We start from the raw sequence: 18,012 nt of genomic DNA, 5'->3' as shown, positions 1-18,012 counted from the left end.
CATTCGTATTCAACATTCATTTCTTTGTTCAACATTATTCAAATATACCAAAATGACTGCTCCAATACCTAATGTTCATCCGCCAGGCCGTCCAATAGCCCCTCTGCCTCACCACCACCTACACCATTCATCGCGTATAACGCCATACACGCCCTCACCTGCTGAATTATACCCAGGCCCTCGTAACCGTCTTTTTCTTGCTCTCCGTTCATCAATCCCTTCTGAGGTTGACTGGGCACTACCCAGACTTGTCATTGCAAGCTTCGACTATCCAGAGCGTTTCAAGCTAGAAACTTGGGTAGATAGCGTGGGTGCGTTGCGAGAATGGCCTTCAAAGTGGCTAGAAGGGCTAGAGAAGGAGGCGGTCATCTTTGAGATTAAAGCTGGAAGATTAGAATTTGGTGAGGGCAGTGAGATTGATGTGGGCGAGAGGGCAACAAAAAGACAGAAGAGGGATTTGGCGTTAGGTGCCATGCCTGAATGGGAGAATGATCCTGTGGTCGAGAAACGAGCGACCAACTCTTTGCTTGTCCTTCGCAACGCATCATTCACGGCTACCAATGCCAAAATCATCTGCAGAGCCAGCTTTTTGTCGTTTCTGGATGACTTCTTCGCCCTGCCTTTACCTTTTCTCCAGCATATTCTCCTTCAAACACCTGAACCGATACATCATATCTTGACAATGATTCAGTCCATCTTTCCTTATATACGTCCAGAAATCCCTGGTATTAAAAGGATATTTGGATACGTGTTCCCGAAGCTGTTTGTGGACACAAGAGACAGCGCGGTCATGAATGAAATATTGTCTTTGATGATCATGGGCCAAACTATCCCTAACATCCCCCTCCCACCAAAAGAACTCATTCCTCATCTTTTACAACTTCTCGTTCTCCGTACACCGGGCCCCTTATTAGATCTTATCCTAGATTTACTCATCTCACTTTCAATCGATGCTCGTAGCGCTCGAACAATCCTTTCATACCCGTCATTTCCTCAACACCTCAAATCTCTTACTCTACTTTTGGAACACAACAGTCGCCCAATGCCTGCACAATGGGATACGCCATCATCTCAGCGGGGCAAGATGATACTCAACCCAGCAGGAGGGGCCATCCGTGCCGAAGAGCTTAGCAAAAGACGAACAGTAGAGAGAGATTGGGGCCAGAAAAATCTGGAGCAGTTTGGAGGGAGTGGGTTGGTAGTAGAAGTTGGAGACAAGCCGCCGACGATGAGTGAGGCCACAAAAAAAAAGCTGTTTACTATGAAGGAACCTGCAAGATCCATTGCCTGGTATGTTGACAATATAATGAGGGACTGTGACTCACGACGAGGGATAGGATGCACGACACATTTATTTATTCATCAACAGCACAAGTCCTGCAAGTCACTTTTTGGCATGCCTATCGCGACTTTTTTTCAGGGGAGGCCGCTTCTGAACCTTTGTTGAGCGCATCAGAAGTAATCAGAAATGTTTCTCTCGCGTTCCCTGGTGCGAGTGCTAAAGTTTGGCATGATGAGATGGGACAACAGAAATTTGTTATTGGTGGCGTTGGGTTTAGGAAATATTCAGGTACGCTCGGCCAAGGTCGCTAAATAATGGCTAATATGTCATCCAGATGAGGAAGAACGATTTCTGTGCCTCTGGCACGAATGTCAACGTCGTCAAGGTGCCAAGAATGCCGCTCAGTTAGTTGAGCATGTTCAATCAGATCACCTTACGTCATCTGTCCATCTTCAATGCCAATGGGCCCGCTGCAACCATTCGCCATGCTCACTTTCCCACCTACTCACCCATCTCCCATTGGAAAAGCCAACTATAATTCCACCAAATATGGTTATCTCTCATCCAGCATTGCCCAACACTCATTTAAATTCGCAAATTATCACTAACAGACTACCACCACCATTGCCCACTCCCAAGCTATCCTTCCAAGGTCGATTTACCCCACAAGACGCAAGAAGGCATCCGACAGGTACAGCATTACTTGCCGCTTTGGTAATCCGTAACTTAGCTCGAACATTACGTGCAGAAATTGCACTCGCTGTGTCTTTCCAAACTCCTGCTGAGACAGAGGATCAAGTACAAAACAAGAAGAAACACTTGTTGGGAGAGAGGTACGGTTTACCAATACCAGAGTCAGTTTTGAAAGAAGAAGAGAAGGAACAGCAGGCGCAGATCATTGAAACGAGTCAAGAAGGGTTAGCAGAAAAAGAACGAGAAGGAGCAAAAGTGGCATTTGAGAATGTAGAGGAGAGGTTACTGAGAGTTGTTTCTGAAAACGTTAGTGGAATTGGGCGGTATCTCGGGGATGCTGTTGGGTGGTAGATGCTCCAGTTGAGTGTTTCGACGTAGAGAGTAAAGGTATTAATTGGGTTTAAGTATAATGTTGATGCAAACTGCATACTCAAAACATTTGTCATGAAAATTACTATCTGGCTATGATCACAGCTTGGCCTTCCTGGGTAAAACAATCATACACTCAATATCGGCGTCGGTTCTCATGAGTAAACTGGCAACGCTAATGCAGCCTCTAGCAGGGGCGGGATCCACATTGCTTGAGCTCTATGTAAAGTGAAAACTGGACCAAATACGTACTGCTCTGTTGGTTATTTGGCTTTCAACCCACTTCCCGTCAGGCCCTGCACCGATTTGGCCAGAAGTAATAGACAAAAGCACTGAGAATGATTACTGGGGTATATACTGGCATAGGTATCTGTATGTCTACTTGCCTTGAGATAGCAAGCCGTTGTTTGAAAGAGTCCAGAAGGGACCTACAGAACACTGGAAGAGGAGGAGTAATGACCCCTGCTCTGTAGGCAAGCCCGTTGTGAACCATGTTGGAACTTAGACAGGATAAATACAAATGCAAAGGTGTCAATCATAATGTCGTCTTTTTATGAAGTGGGATAATTTAAATCGGTCTCTTGAATAATTTGCAAGTTGCCAAGAGTTCCTTATCAGCGGAACCTTTTGACTTATCTTATCTCGATCACGTGATTACTCATATATATCGCTGCTCGCTGAGCTTACTGGCAGAAGCTGCATGGATTGCATTGAGCTTAACATTCTCAAGCTTTTCTGTTTAAGCATTAAATTCTTAAGAAAATTATTAAGATTGGTGAATTGAATATGTCGGCAATCGCCGCCTCTCTAAGAAGACAACAGCGAGATGTGACAGGTAAAGTCTTTTTACATTTCTGGTTTTTATTTTTATTGTGTATCTATAATTTTGTAGAAATAACAACTGGAAAATGGACGAAGAGGCTGAGTTAGCGCTGCTAGTAAGTCTAACTTACCGGTTTTTCAAGTAAACACTGAATGATTTGGGTGAAAAGGACCAGCACCTCATCAAAACCAACCGACTTGGGCAACGAATGACAAGTAGGATTATGCAATATTGAAGTGGTAAGAGCTCACAGGTGACTTGCAGGTATACTTGGACAACTAGACAACAGGCTTTATAGGTTGGATAAGGCTATCACACCACTTGGTCTACAGCCGTATACAAGAAAAGATGCCAGTGAGCTTTTGTGCTCTTAATAAGCAGTCACTGATAGGAAGGGGTATTGGATAGACCTTGATGCACTGCTGAAATATCTCTCGGAAGAAGCTGCTCCGTCTGCGCCTTTGCTCTCTGCTTCTACTTCATCAAGCAACAACGCCAAAACGACTAAAGGCTATTCTCTCGGCACGCCAGCAGTTGATAGTGCCTTACTATTGAGGGGGCCTGATATCATGGCTCTAGGAGAATACTTTGGCGCTCTTGATAGTGTGATTGATGACCTGGAGAGGATGTATAAGGGTTTAATGGAAGGCAGAGGAGGAGCTAGAGACGCTGGCGTCAAAGAGTTGGTATGTTGTGTTTGCCACAAGCAACGAAAGGGTCTAAACTGTTCAACAGACCCAATTGTTAGAAGCATCATTTCAGAAAATGGTTCAGCTATTCTTAAGGTTATCTAAAGATGGTATGGGCAGAACGTTTGACGTGGAGATCTTGCTGAGCCGTGGTATGTATAATTCCGACTGCTCTAATGTTACTGATTTGCTTAATAGGTCCACCAACACCACCTAATCTTTTCCCTCCGCTCAATGCCCTTCTTCCGCTATCGTTAAAAATAACCAACATGCTCAATCCTTCCCATGCCACTCCGAAAACCTTGCAAATAATCCAACCTATTTGGGATGATACCGCGTCTGAATTCGCATTTTTGAGAGGGAGCTGGATATGTAGAAGTCTGAGTGGACTGGTAACAAAAACAGAAGAAGCTGACGAGGGCGGTATCTGGGCAGAAACTGGCGGAAGTGACAAAGTTGATACTATGATGAAAGTATGGGATGCCATTCTGATCGCAGCAGAGGTAAATTTCGTGTTTTGGTGCTATACTGAGAATTGACAGGACATAGGCCGAGACGATGCTCATATCCAGTCTTTTCCCCGAAATTTCGGAGACCACTATTCTTCCTCAAGCTCTATCTCACCCAGTTGAGTTGGCAAACAAAACTTTCTCTCCGATATTAAACACACTACGAAAGAATGTTTCTCACCACACTTTTACAGCGCTGAAGCTGTATGCCTTTCTTCTGAAGCTCCAGTACCAATGGAAGCAAACAATGACTTCATGCCTGTCTCGTCTTAATACGCCTGCTTCCTCGCAAACTAGAGATCTCGTATCCACCTTGAATCAGCCAATCTCTAACCTTCGTTCATTATCGCTCCGCTCTTTCCCAGAAAAACTTGCCGACATTCGCTCTGCAAGAACGGATGGGCCATTGACGAGCGCAATTAGCGAAGTGACTTATTCTACCATCACCTATCTAGAAAATTTAATGGAATACGAGCAAGTCGTGGAGGGTCTGTTGGCGAAGAGTATCTCTGAGAGAAGTTGGTTGATGGGAATGAAGGAAGCACCCAGTAATATCAGAAGTGCAGAAGAGGAGGGAGGGATTGTCAAGTTCTTTGTGGCAGACGTCTTGGGTACGTTGTTCGTTCATCTTAATGCCAGGACAAAAGCTATGAAACGACCCATTGGGCAAGCTTTCATGCTCAACAATTGTGAATCATTATTTGTTTTGAGATGCGTTCTTTGCTTATGCTATACTAAAAGCTTCTCACATACGTAACATGCTTGTCATCCAATCCAACTCTGACATTACCGGCCCCGGCGCAGAATCCATGCTTAACAGGATCGTCCGCGAGGCGCGGGCTGCATACATCTCTGAATTTCAATCTCTCGTCGCTCTCTTGTCTTCGCCTTCTCAACATCATAATCAGCGTTTTGGAGTTCCTCAACTACCCACTTCAGAAAAACAACTCTTAAAAGAGTCTTCTATAGCATTTTTTGATCGATTACAAGAACTGGAAGCGATTATATCAAATCACCCTCTCAATAGACAGGATCCGGAGATGAGAGATTCGGTAGGGAAAGAGATTGAGGGATTGGTAAGGAGAGGCTATGACGCATTTGTAACACGGTGTCAGAACAAGGGAGCTGAAAAATGTATGTCCCAGCAATTGTTCACATCTGGTTTCGTATAGAAAATTCTGACAAAGCTTCTTCTTATAGATTTGAGAGGATCATCAAGTGAAATAGGTAAGAGAATACTGGCTATTTTTAAATAAATATGCCGTCCAGAAAAGCAGGGTTATCTAATGTATATGTATAATAATCCTATATTTACTGTTCATTCGTCTTCAATATCATGAAGATCATAAAAATACATGTTTTGTCTCTTGTGTTGCATAACTAGTGATGACATAAACAATCTCGATGATAGGCCTTTAAAGTTTACCAGATATGATAAGCAAGTCTTGGCTGCGGTCTTCAATGGTCTGAATGTAGAATATCCCATCTCACGCACAACATGGTTCAACAGGTGATAGAACATCATGCCACATTTGTTTTGGCAATAATCTTTTGCCTCACGCGCAAGACGCACCATCCATAAATGTCCAAACTATTTTGTCGATCGCCGCAAAACTTCGTCTACATCTCGTTGAGCCATTCCTGCAGGCGCCATTCTTCCTAGGTGCCTACGAAGGTTCAAATCAGTATTAGTAATGTCTATTTAAATATAAATATTCACTCGAGTTTGGCCTTATCTCCTCTTTCTCTACAAACTTCAGCTGCTTTGCCCCATTCTCCGCACTGTACAAATAGATCTGCCTGAGATTTGACATCGCATCGAGAGACGAACTTGGATGCCTCTCTAGATTGAGGGGGTTTTAGGGTTAAGAGATGCGCCTAAGTGTGCTTGATAAGCAAGACCAATCGTTGTTGGCACCGGTGAAAACATATACCACAAACGGTTCGTATCCTATTGGACTTCTCTTATGCTTTGCAAAAGCTTCTAATCCATCCCAATCCTTAACCTCAGATAAAGTTTTGAGCTTAATCCACCACCATCTTTTGTCCGAAATCTTCCAGTCGGATCGTATTTTCTCCGCCCGTTTAGCAAAACCCTCCACCAATAAGCGATGAACAAACTGATCGACTGAAAGACTCAAAAAATCGTATTTGTGTGCCAGCTCACGTTCGTATGATTCTTGCAAGGTAAGGAGCCGCTGAGCGTCTTCAACCATCTACAATACTTCTTGTCAAGGAAGAAGTTTAACAGCCTGACCTAACCCACCTTCGCTTCAAACGCCCTTTCTTTACTTTCGCCAAAATGCTTGGCCGCCATCCGCAAGTGTTCTATCCTATCATTCACCAACGATGTCTGTCCAGCTTCTTCTAAATCTAAGCATGCGTTCTCTGTCCGCCGATCATCCTGATAATAAAAGTCTCGCAATAACTGCTTGTCAGCTTGTCGAGCATAGACCTGCAAAAGATTAACAGCGGATCTGAGATTTGGAGAAACGTAATCGTCAAGAAGATGGAAAAAGTCGCCTGGAGAGAGGGAAGATCGAAGATGAAGAATAACGTGATAAACTACAGGATGTCACGTGAACATGATATTAAGAAAAAAAAGAAAACGCTTACCAAGATCAGTATCACCAGACTCGACAGCCTTGGTAAGGGCGGTTTCATCCTGCTTCATCTGTAGAAGTAGTGGAACTTGTTCGGCAGCCTTCAATTCATGATCAAGTAGCTGTTGCAGTCATTCAGCAGAGCAGCCGGCCATAGCATCGGACTTACCATGGTGGCCAACCTTGTCCTACCTGCTTCCCAAGCTTTCTTTGCAATTCCTGCATAACTGATTCCCTTTTCACCTTCTTTCTCGAATTTTGTGACAATTGCCTCACATACTTGCTGATCTTCGCCTGTCCCTCTCTCAGATGGGTCAATACCTTTCAAAGATGACCCCATTATTTTTGCCATGGCCCAATGTTTTAAAACTGGATCGGGACGAAGACCAAGGTGTTGAGATATTCGAAGCGCAAGTAGATGGAGATTACGGGATGTGAGATGTGAGATGAGGTATGAAGGAGAAGAAGTCATAAACCTTACAACCATCAGGATCTGATACGACGGTTGAGCCACATAGCTTACTGTTCGTAGGTAATAGGAATACCAATTTTATAATATCTTACTGCATTAAGGACTTTTAATGTTTGTGCCATGCCCACAAAGTCATTTGGATTATAAAGATCCATAAACGCTCGTCCAAATTGAGCTGCCTAGTCTCATTCTCATTAGCGAGAAGCGAAGAAACCTACGATACAACTCACTTTCAAAAGCTTCTTTTGCCATATCGGCTCTATTTCTCTTCCGGCGGCTTTTATACAAGTGTCAACTGCATCAGCCAACTCCAGCCGTATGCCCCGTATGTTCTCATCAGCTTTGGGTGATTTTCTCTCAAAGTGATCAAGAGCGTCGTAAAGAATAGACGCAGAATGTGTGGAGCCAGGTTTGAACACTGCAAGTGACGGATCGGGAACCTTTTGGATAAAATCGCATGTCGTTGAAGAAAGTATCCTTACACCGTCGATTTCTCCTACAAGATGAGCCGACGGGAAGTAATCAAACCTGTACTGTGCATGAATATTTATAAAGTCAGACACAATCAAAACCCACTTCAATGAATCTCCCCCAGGCCCTACCACAAACACTTTCTTCCCCCAATTTAACACAACGGCATTGCTGCCACACCACTCTACTTTCTCTGGTGCCCCTTGTCCATTGCTAAACTCGGCGATATCCATCTCAGACAAACTCCGAGCAAAATCGGATGACACAACCCATAATACCCCGGACGCCGTGATGAGAGCCAAAAACTTCCCATTAGGGGAAGCTTTCATATGCGAAAAAGGTCCTCGAGATACTTGTTTATCAATCCGCTCGAGAGCATCGAGGGTAATGATGGTTGACGATATTGAAAAGAGTATTTGAGCATGGCCCGTTGGAGATTGATCAGGCGATAACAGCATCCAAGATGCTGGGGGTTCCTTGAGACCTTGAGACTCTCTTCAGTTATCTGTTATTTGGGAAATAAAGATAGTCCGTACCACTGGGAGATAGCGGAATTGCACGACCACCATTCCATCCTCTAACCTCCAAGAATTCTAGGTTTCCCGTAAAAACAACCATGCCACCTTCCCAAGCTTGGGCTGTTACGATCCCTACTTCTGATATCTCGCTTCCGAGAGTGTACTGTTTATACTCGGTCGGGTTTGACAAGTCGTATACACGATATAGTCCTTCGTCCGAAAGGACAACAAGATTTTGCGAAGTGAGATGCAACAGCACTGGAGGCGTGAGATCCCATGGTAATGTACTTAACAGTATACCTGAAGTTGTATAGATATATATCTTGGGTTTTCCAGGAGCATGCTTTCCTAATAACATAATTTTGCGCTCATCACGAATCATGGCTAATTGTAAGTTTCAATATTGTCTTGCAATGTTCATATCAAAACATGAAGCTCACCTATTGGTCCTCCATTGCCTGCGCCTGCTACTATAAAGTCTGATAAGTCTGGTATCCTCCAAGACATTGTATAGACTTCATATTTGCGATAGAACACATCTTGAATTGTGTCCCAACTGGTCAGGAAAGCAGGTCAGCCTCTGCAAGACCATGTTCCAAGTCAGCCTACACATACGATGCTGTAGGTGATGGAAAGATGCTCATAATATTTGATTTGAGCTTTAATATGATAATATTCGAATTGTAATCTTCATCGCTGACTTTTGAGACTGGGTAGGTCGTTAAGTATCATCAGTGCGGACTCCATCTAATCTCCGTCAACTATCTTCATATGGTTGGAACGTGGTTTGTCGAATGAAACATATTCACTTGACTGGACGTTATTCTTATCAATACATACAATAGCCGACTAGTCTTGACCATTTTATACACATGTATGTTATAACAGTTGAGATGTTGTACATATGTAAGATGCAAATATCATGAATTCGTCATTATTTATACTTGTCACCCAACTCACGTCGTGCGGAGGGATCAAGACTATTGCGCATACCAAGAAGAGTCTTGCTGACAGCCTCAGAGGTACCAATCATAGGTTTTAGAACAGCAATGGGTACAGCACGTATAACTGCCTTCAACGGACCCTTGCGGAATTCATCAATATGGCAAAACATTCACGGACAAAAAACGACAACTTACATTGTTCCTTGGTCGTTCGTACACTTCCATAGGAACGGCCAATATTGTTTGGGCAGCAGCATTGACATTTGTGGACAGACTTTTATATGCTGCTTGCACCCCTTCTTTCATATCGTTAGGTTGATTGGCGTATCGACTGACCAGTTCTTCCTCGTCATCACTGCTAGACCCTTCTTCTATCAGGCCGCTCTCAGCAAAAAGCCTCTCAGACGCGGATCCCCGCACCTGCCCGACCATGTTTTCACCAAGTTTTCCGCCAAGGATACTCTCAGCTTTCTCCAGAATAACTTGTGTGCCTGTAGCAAGTCTGGCGCCAACTTTCATCATCTCCAAAGCCGTCGACTTCACAAAGCTATTGGCACCCCTCTGTATCCCCTTTGAAACTCGCCCATCTTTCCTGTATTGTTCAATGGGTAGTAGAATAAGATCGGCGACCCCAGAACCAACATTGACCATAGATCGAATGGGAGAGACACCGGAAATCACATCGGCCAGTTGGTTAGCTTTGACATCGGGAGTCCATAAATCTTGCAGTGTATTGCCTAGTCGCTCAAATCCAGTAATGCCCGATAAAGTGATGTGCCGTAGGGTCATTTCTGCTCCATCAAAGTGGAAGAAGTTCATTAGTTCAATGGTTTTGCCTTCTCTGAGAGCTTGAAAGTCGACCCGCTTAGGCTTGTAATCAAGTTTGAGCTGAATGGGGAATATCTCAACGTGTTGAAAATAAGGCCCAGGTGGTGAAGAACAATTTTGGGATTCTGAAGGAGAAGATGGTGATTTGAAACTGAAAAATCTTTTCAGAAAATCGAGAGCATCTTGATCTACATGAAGGCGCAAAGGGAGTATCTTGACCTGCGATTCCTTAAGCCCGCTAGCATAATGATAGAGGAAAGCAGATAGCTCACTCTTAAGCGCAATTCTTCCTCATCTTCTTCTAACCTCACCCCCACTAATTCCACTCTTACCATATCGGCATCTGTCTCTCTGATATTGCCCCGACTGTCAGCTTTCATTTCAGTCAAAAACTTTTTCCACGTGGACGTCTTGATGTGATCCAAAATGTCTAATTCCTTAGCCAAGACATGTATTCTCAATGCGGTTGGGTCTTCAGGTTGATAAACATCAATATCGGCCTTGATGCCTGAGACATTGATTTCTATTTGAGGTTTCTTTGACCTAGTCAATCTCTTGCCCTTCAATCTAGTCTTTTTGAGGGGTTGATGAGTTGCTGTGGTGCCAGCACCTACACCGGCTGGTAATGTTTGCCACGAGCTTCCACTTTCCGTTTCAAATCCGTCTAATTCTTCATCAATTGCTGCCATCAAAACCTTCTCATCTACCTTGCCCAAACCCATTTCGGAGAAACTAATGTCTCCTTTGTGCTCCAGTCCAATGTAGACAGAGTTAAACAAAACGCTACTTGTCGCTCGCTCGATACTCTCATCGGCTTTTTGACCAGAAGCGAGTAACTGACGAATACGCTCAAGGCGACGCCGAACTGCTCGAACTTCATTCTCGATAGCTTGACGTGTTCGAGGCCAGTCGTATCCTTCATAAAGAAGTATTTTGAGGCTTGCATTCTGAACGTGAATGCGAGTTTTGTTCGAATTTTGGCTATGAAAATGATGTTAATGAAAATTTTGCAATAACGACAAGATGCCTACTCGATCACGTAATTGTTGTTGAGAATAGGCAAATTATCCCAGTAACCCTGCTCTTCTTCCGCCTCTCTAAATATCCTGATTGTCTCCCCGCCCTCGCCGACACCCCATTCTTGTTCATCGTTGTTCTCTCCAGGCGTTTGCCATGTCCTCAATGTTTCTTTCGTCGAACTGTCAAGTGGGGGATAGTGTTGAGGGAGGCGGGTCGTTCTATCAAGGTAGTCTAGATTATGGGGCAGATCATCTTCAACCATGTCAGCATCGGCTTGAGAGACAATTTCGGGCAAGCGGTCGAAAGCGTTTTCATCGAGAGAGCCTGTTATACATCAAATGTTAGATTTTTGCCCGTGGTTGTGCAACAAATTTATGTGTGCCAGCTCACCAAAGACATTAATAGATTCATTTAGCGTTGGCGACTTTAGTCTCTTAATCCTTTATATAAACCATCAGCACCGCATCTCATGAAATATCGTAGAGCCTCATAGGTATCATGAGAGGACTCTGGTAATTTCGAGCACAAACTTTTTGTTCGGGAACAAGGACCCAAAATCTGTTGCAAGTTGACCAAATGTAGTAAGAGAATCGGCACAAGCCGTCAACTTGAACTGCGTTTGTATAACATCTAGCTATCCAAATAATGAGTTGTTGTTCATTTATTCTAATAAAATTGAACTCACAGATATCTCTCCGGAGATCAAATCTCGCAAAAGTTGTAACTCAAGGATTGACATATCAGCTAAATGGACATAGCCTGCCCTCTATATAGTAGTCATAACCAATTAGCAATTTTACTCAATAATGAGTAGAAACTGACCTTCCATGTTTCCACAAGGTCAGTAGCAATTTCTAGTTTGCCTCCTTCTTCTTCTATTGCCAAAGCTCCTATTCCATTTGCAACCAATTTAAATACTCTTTCAACAGCGCCTTTCCTAATTTCAGCCCTTGTCTTTCCTTCTCGTAAGGTAATTATGATTGATCCAGAAAGATTAGGAGGTACAAGAAGGAATGAGGATGTAGAAATATTGATAGCAAGGGAAGTAAGATCTGTGGGTGATAAATTTTCGAATACGCCTGGTGGTGGTTTAGCGAATTCTGCTAGCTCATGAATCCATTTAACATCTTTATGGATGGCGAAAGTAGTGTGAGAAAAAGAGACGGAGATGTTACTTTCTTTGATAGCTGTCAAAAGATTTGTGGACGAGCTGAAATAGAGACCAAGAACCGGCTTTTGATGAGAGGTAAGAGTGAAAGGCGTGGTTCTTTCCAAGATCGTCAGCGATGCCGGAGCAGAGATATCTGTGAAGCGAAGATCCATTACAGTCAACGACAAGGCTGTTTTGTTGCTAGTGGGTCGATTCTCAAGTTCAAGTTTAACATCACTTGCTTTGATGAAAAGTGTCCTTTTCTCTTCATTGCTATCTAATTTTGGAACATTTAGTTTCACCTCGACTTCGTCTACACCGACTTGTACTCCAATTCCTACGACTTCGCCAATTTCAATCTCTTCATCAACCTCACTGCTAGCTTCGCTACTCCTAGATTCACCAAAGAAACGACTACCAATCATCTTGAGTTCGTCACGTGGTTTGGCATTACTATTTGTAATTGCGCCATCCAACCATCGAGTAAGGTCATCTGCAAGATAATGCAAACCTATAACGATGAACTGATGAAGAGAAGATCGAACTAAAGGGATTTTAATTTGGATCAAGTTGGTTTTCGGAGCGGATGTCACCGCCAGTGGAGGAGATGCGGAGAGTAGAACGAGAGAAGGAAGAATAGGCACAGCGTCTTCGTTAGGGTCCGATAAAAGAGACGATAGCACGAAGAAGCTATAGGCATAACGTTGACCTGAAGGAGCAAAGAAGATAAGAGCTTCTGTAAAGTCAATCTTAAATGCTTGCTCCATCGGCGACCCCTGAACGTTCAGAGAAGGTGATCCTTTCATCACTCGAGCATGGAAACCGTGGACATCAAAGCTGATTACTCCAGATCGAAGCCTAGAGCCATCACTCCATGCTTCCTTTTCTATGCCCTTCGGAGCTTCAGGACACCTCATGCTGAGCCTGGCAACACTGCACCATAATTCAAGTGGCGCTTTCCTTGTTCTGGCTGTTGGAATTGGGAGAGAGGAGATGATATGTTCTGGCGTGATTTGCCCATGTGTCGCTAAAGTTGTATGTGGTGATGAAGGCCCAACTGGATTTGAAGGTTGGACGAGAGGCGTCAAAGTACTGAGGAAAGGTAAAAGCCTCTCGATAAACGAAAGGTCAAGGAAAAAATGAATTGGTTGAAGAGTGAAAATTGTGGCTGCTTCATAGTAGTAAGCGTTAAGAATGAGGATGCGATACTAACCATTATTGCCGATAGCTTTTTGAATCACAGATATTACTTCCTCTTCATGGGCCCCGCCACTAGGATTGCTTTTTAAAATTCCCTTGCCTCTCAGTTTGACCTTCCATGATTTCTCTCCGCTACTGCTCCTTCTCGGTGTTCTCCAATCGTTTGCCTCGAATTGGGGAAAGGAATGGCTAGCCTTGTTGGTTGACGAGTAAGAGTCATATTGTTTGGTTAATCCTTGGTCAAAGATGACGATGGGCAAGGTTTTGCCTTCGTTGTGACTGATCAGGTACTCTGTAATAGACGCATCCGAAATTTTCAGAGTTAGAAAAGGACATTGTGAGCTGTAACCGGTTTGGGAGGAAGATTGACACTGCACTCCATGATCCAGAGCTGTAGCAGTAGGTCGAGAAGTCAATCTAGGTTTGTTACTATTCGTTTGGACTACATACGTTGCTCTCAAATCTTCCGCTTTGATGCGGAGATGGCCGAACGGCATACTCGAAGTTGGTCGAGGGAAGAAAGTTTCTAAATGATAGTGGACCTCCGATGATTGTGTACAGGAAAGATCATAGACAGTTATAAAATGGAATGATTTGAGATGAGTTGTGGTTTGTAGTTGCAACTGTGTCCTGACTGTTTGTTTAGAAAGGTTTTCTACGGGCTGATGTTCTTGCTTAGTTGCTGACAGACTAGTCATGACTGTCGCAAAAAGTTTGAGGTGATTTGGTAATAAGACAATCGCTAACGTTCCCATTGTTGCTTTTATCTCAACATTTGGCAATATTGGCCCGAGGGAACTCAGTTGGTTAGTTGAATGTGGCAAAGGCCGAGTTGTGCGCATTTGAATGACAATGTTCTCTTGACCAAAACTGAGAACTGGTAGGCCTTGCGGCGAAGTAACCTTTCCCTCAGGAGTTGGCGTGGCAGACCTTGAGCTCTCTTCTTCCGCCTCCCCAGCAGACTCTTCAAATGGATTATTCACTGCAGGGTGACTTATAGCACTATGAAACATGGTGCTCTCATACAAGCTCTCATCTTCCTTCTCAATTTCTGCAACACTTTGACGTAAATCAGCAATAGCTCGAGACATTTTCATATCATTGTATTGTCCGGATGAAGAGGAAGCCGAAGAATCCGCAGATTTGGAGGATGAATAAGAAGAGGTACGATATTTTCGAAAGCAAGGAGCTGGTATAGGTTGATGAGGCAGTACTGCCAGCTCTATACTATTTATTCGAATAGCTCTCGATAAGACTGTTTGATTTCCGCTGTCCTCTAGTTCGCTCTCATTCGCATAAACGATGCTACCAACCCTTAATTCGACAATCCCTTCATCTTCAACCTTTATCCTGATCTTGGCATTGCCCACTTTGAATTCCAACCTCGCTAGGATACGCTCAACCATCCCGGCGAGGACAGTCGTGCTTTCCACATTGTCCAACGGAAACTGACTCAGGCTAGTAGAGCCCAATGAAGACGAAGTGGGAAATTCCCCAGGGATTTTGCTAAAGAAAGGATTCGCTTGGGATGAGAGTGTCAGACTCTGCCTAATGGATCCTTCCAGTTCTTCTTCCTCTAAAGGATTTAGCTCCTGGTGCAGAAAATCGTCAGCTGCAGAATTCACAGACTCTGTCAAGTCGTATCGTCCGCGAAGTCGTGAAGTTGCTTTCCCCTGAGATAATGGTGATGACTTTGAGAGGGAGAAGTCTAATACTAAGGTCTCCAAAGAGGCATCCAATGGGCCGGACCATAAGTTTGGAAACGGTAATCTGGCTGTGAGTTTGTATAGAGTACCCGAAGTTAAAATCAACGGCAGCGATGGGGGAAGGTACTGGTTTATCTCCTGTGTCGCTATCAGAATGGGACGCATATCGGAAAGGGCACTTGCCAGGCAGTCAGCCTCAAGGCTTTCTAGTTCCACTCGCCCTTCGCTGATTTGAGCCTGTATTCTCTCTGCATCTAATGCCTGATGCGCTACAAATCTACCGAGGGTTCGTTTTAGGACATACGACAAGAAGCGACGCTGGATGTTATCCGGGAGAGATATAGATGGCAAGGATGGAAGAGAAAAAGAGAAATTTGTCAGAAATGAAGGCAAGGATATCATCCTTGCATTGTCGGGCTGGATTTAATATTCTGAAAAAAAAAAGGTTAGTTATAATGTTGAAGGATCGAGTGGCAAGAAAAAGGCGGTTACTTTTAACTATTTATCTAATCTTCTTGTGGCGTCATCATTTTTGGCCGTTCCTGTTTGATTTGAGAGACTATAATACTTGTCACATCTACTACTTTTTTTTTACTTGCAAATTGTATGGCAGCATATTCGACATGAATCAAGCAGACGAGGTATTGAGGCTCTCATACTTAGACATCCAGGTTTGATCACAAATGCGTAGCGTTTGAGTGATATATGCTTACTTTACAACCTCTGTAGCATGATGCTATAGCTGTCTTTGATGATGTGGAACAAGGGATAGTCCAAAAAGAAGACATATGGATATCTTCAGTGAGCGCGGTCCTTCTGTAGCGTTGGTTGAGGACTGACTATCACAAGTATCTGCATGGTCAAGATTCTGTGCACGACAAGGCTCGAGTAGAGTTTGGGAAAGTCGGAGGTGTCAGCTTCAACGCTGGAAATAACATTCAAGTTGAGAGAATCAGTAAGGTATGATTCCTCTCCGGATAAATGATTATATTCATAGCAAGCTACAGGTGGACTTTCTAGTGGATGTGCCATTGCATGATATAAAGAAGCGCCCTGTCCATTTTCCAAGACATGCTGAAAATCCATTCTATAGGCAATCTACTGATATTGGCGTAAGTGCCATCCTCGGTAGTTCAGCTTAACCTTCTGATTGCGGATACAGGCTCCTTCTAGGATTAACACTCTCTCCATAAATCCCAAAACTGCCCAAATTGTCATTGGCAGCGACGATGGATACTGTATGATACTACCTACAACTGTCAATGCCTCTCATAATCATAATGGCGTGAAGCTACAGGGCCATGTAGGAGATGTCAGATGTGTTAAATGGTTTCCAAGCGGCGAAGTGTGTCTCATCCTACCATATCTCAAAATTGACGCACTCATCAAATGTTAGGTCGTACTTACTGCTTCATCGGATTTTTCGATTCGCGTTTTCGGTTTGACTGGTGTCAACCCAAGAACCTTTAGGGGCCACACTCGCGCCGTCACCTCTTTAGCTATCATCGATATTGGTAAACAAATCTTGTCGGGTAGTCAAGACGGTACTATAAGGCTATGGGATATAGCCAAGGATGAAGAAATACAGCAGTGGCCGGTTGAGGGCAGTGGTGTAAAGGGCTTGCTTCTAGTTGAAGAAGCCGCGACACTTTTAGCATTGGGTTTAGAGGGACAAGAAAGAGCAGCATTGGCCCAAACTCGAGAAGGCATTTGGGTACAGCCGACACACGGTAAGGGTTGGATGGTCTTTGCTCAAGATCAAGTAGAATCATTCGCGTATGAAAAGCAGACTGGAACAATAGCAGTGGGATTTATAAACGGTGTGATAGAAGTACGAGAGGCGACTACTCTTGCAAAAAACCCTAGCGGGAAGAAACAGAAACTGAGAAGAAACGAATCGGCCATTCTTTCGCTTGCTTTTGCTCCTAAAATAGCAGACGATCAGGAGATTTTTCTGTATATTGGGACTGCGGCTGGCCTTCCTTGTCGGTTGGGAGTAAAATCAACAGAAGACAGTTATCAAATTGAAACCAGGGATGAACTGGCGGGATGGGATGCTGTTGGCATTGCTTGCATTGAGATCGAAAATAATGGTGTTTGGTGCGGGGGGGATGACGGATCGTTGAAAAGGTATTCATTTTGACACAAGCATGTATCATCCTATAAATCCCAAGCAGTTTCGTTCCATAGTTAAAACTCGAATGATATACATCAAGTACAAGCGGCTATGAGCCGCGATACTAGTAACATTGATATCTATCTTTCTCTCGCTAGAGCTGCTTACATATCAGCGTAATAATCGTCACATTCTCATAAGGATACGCACGATTGTACATCAAAAGCTTCTCGATGAGGTCCACATGAGTAAGGATCATTCTGCGACAACAGTATCGTTTCCTACATCACATGAGCCTCCACTGGTGTTTTTATAATATGCACTACACTAACAATCTAAGCTTATCCATAGCCTCACTGATGTACACGTCAGTTCTGACGTTGTTCCCAACAGCAAGATCGCAGACTTACCCCTCGTCAACGCCGGCGGCGAGCAACTCGAGGTAGTTGTCCCATAGATTACCAACCACTTTACCACAGGAGAAGCAACGGACTGGAATGATCTGCAAAAAATGATTATGAGCCGTCACATATATAATAAACTTACCATTGTACCTTTTCTTTGACTTTTGAAGGTTTACATCCAATGCAAAAATAAAGACTTCATGAACGGAAGCAAA

At 43.7% G+C, this 18,012-nt stretch overlaps 5 protein-coding genes across 5 annotated transcripts; 3 read left to right on the top strand and 2 right to left on the bottom strand.

Annotated features, from left to right (window-relative positions):
* Positions 1-52: 52 nt before the first annotated feature.
* On the top strand, positions 53-2,326 carry L203_104221 (uncharacterized protein; the record flags this gene model as incomplete). The annotated part of the gene is made up of 3 exons (XM_066213608.1): positions 53-1,290; positions 1,338-1,570; positions 1,617-2,326. The coding sequence occupies 3 exons, from the start codon at positions 53-55 to the stop codon at positions 2,324-2,326; spliced, it is 2,181 nt and encodes a 726-aa protein (XP_066069705.1).
* A 926-nt stretch (positions 2,327-3,252) lies between these two features.
* On the top strand, positions 3,253-5,621 carry L203_104220 (uncharacterized protein; the record flags this gene model as incomplete). The annotated part of the gene is made up of 9 exons (XM_066213607.1): positions 3,253-3,282; positions 3,337-3,382; positions 3,432-3,521; positions 3,576-3,853; positions 3,903-4,008; positions 4,055-4,359; positions 4,406-5,054; positions 5,107-5,499; positions 5,566-5,621. 9 exons carry the CDS (start codon positions 3,253-3,255, stop codon positions 5,619-5,621), a joined length of 1,953 nt encoding a protein of 650 aa, XP_066069704.1.
* Positions 5,622-5,956: 335 nt separating this feature from the next.
* Positions 5,957-15,679, bottom strand: L203_104219 (uncharacterized protein; the record flags this gene model as incomplete). Its single annotated transcript, XM_066213606.1, has 22 exons — positions 5,957-6,032; positions 6,086-6,243; positions 6,300-6,581; positions 6,632-6,930; positions 6,982-7,090; positions 7,138-7,444; positions 7,492-7,619; positions 7,671-7,968; positions 8,017-8,395; positions 8,448-8,813; positions 8,870-8,985; positions 9,045-9,138; positions 9,390-9,513; positions 9,569-10,420; positions 10,474-11,182; positions 11,233-11,545; positions 11,612-11,661; positions 11,752-11,855; positions 11,907-11,987; positions 12,044-13,542; positions 13,585-15,415; positions 15,461-15,679. The coding sequence occupies 22 exons, from the start codon at positions 15,677-15,679 to the stop codon at positions 5,957-5,959; spliced, it is 8,394 nt and encodes a 2,797-aa protein (XP_066069703.1).
* Positions 15,680-15,900: 221 nt separating this feature from the next.
* L203_104218 (uncharacterized protein) lies at positions 15,901-17,420 on the top strand (the record flags this gene model as incomplete). The annotated part of the gene is made up of 6 exons (XM_066213605.1): positions 15,901-15,948; positions 16,007-16,078; positions 16,127-16,237; positions 16,285-16,389; positions 16,440-16,622; positions 16,674-17,420. The coding sequence occupies 6 exons, from the start codon at positions 15,901-15,903 to the stop codon at positions 17,418-17,420; spliced, it is 1,266 nt and encodes a 421-aa protein (XP_066069702.1).
* A 113-nt stretch (positions 17,421-17,533) lies between these two features.
* On the bottom strand, positions 17,534-17,942 carry L203_104217 (DNA-directed RNA polymerase I, II, and III subunit rpabc5; the record flags this gene model as incomplete). The annotated part of the gene is made up of 5 exons (XM_066213604.1): positions 17,534-17,553; positions 17,604-17,674; positions 17,726-17,749; positions 17,804-17,895; positions 17,940-17,942. The coding sequence occupies 5 exons, from the start codon at positions 17,940-17,942 to the stop codon at positions 17,534-17,536; spliced, it is 210 nt and encodes a 69-aa protein (XP_066069701.1).
* Positions 17,943-18,012: the final 70 nt, after the last annotated feature.

Source organism: Cryptococcus depauperatus, chromosome 5, assembly GCF_001720195.1.
Source record: "Cryptococcus depauperatus CBS 7841 chromosome 5, complete sequence".
Taxonomy (NCBI): domain Eukaryota; kingdom Fungi; phylum Basidiomycota; class Tremellomycetes; order Tremellales; family Cryptococcaceae; genus Cryptococcus; species Cryptococcus depauperatus.
Note: the sequence above shows the minus strand (reverse complement) of the source record. Positions and strands in the feature narration are given on the sequence as shown.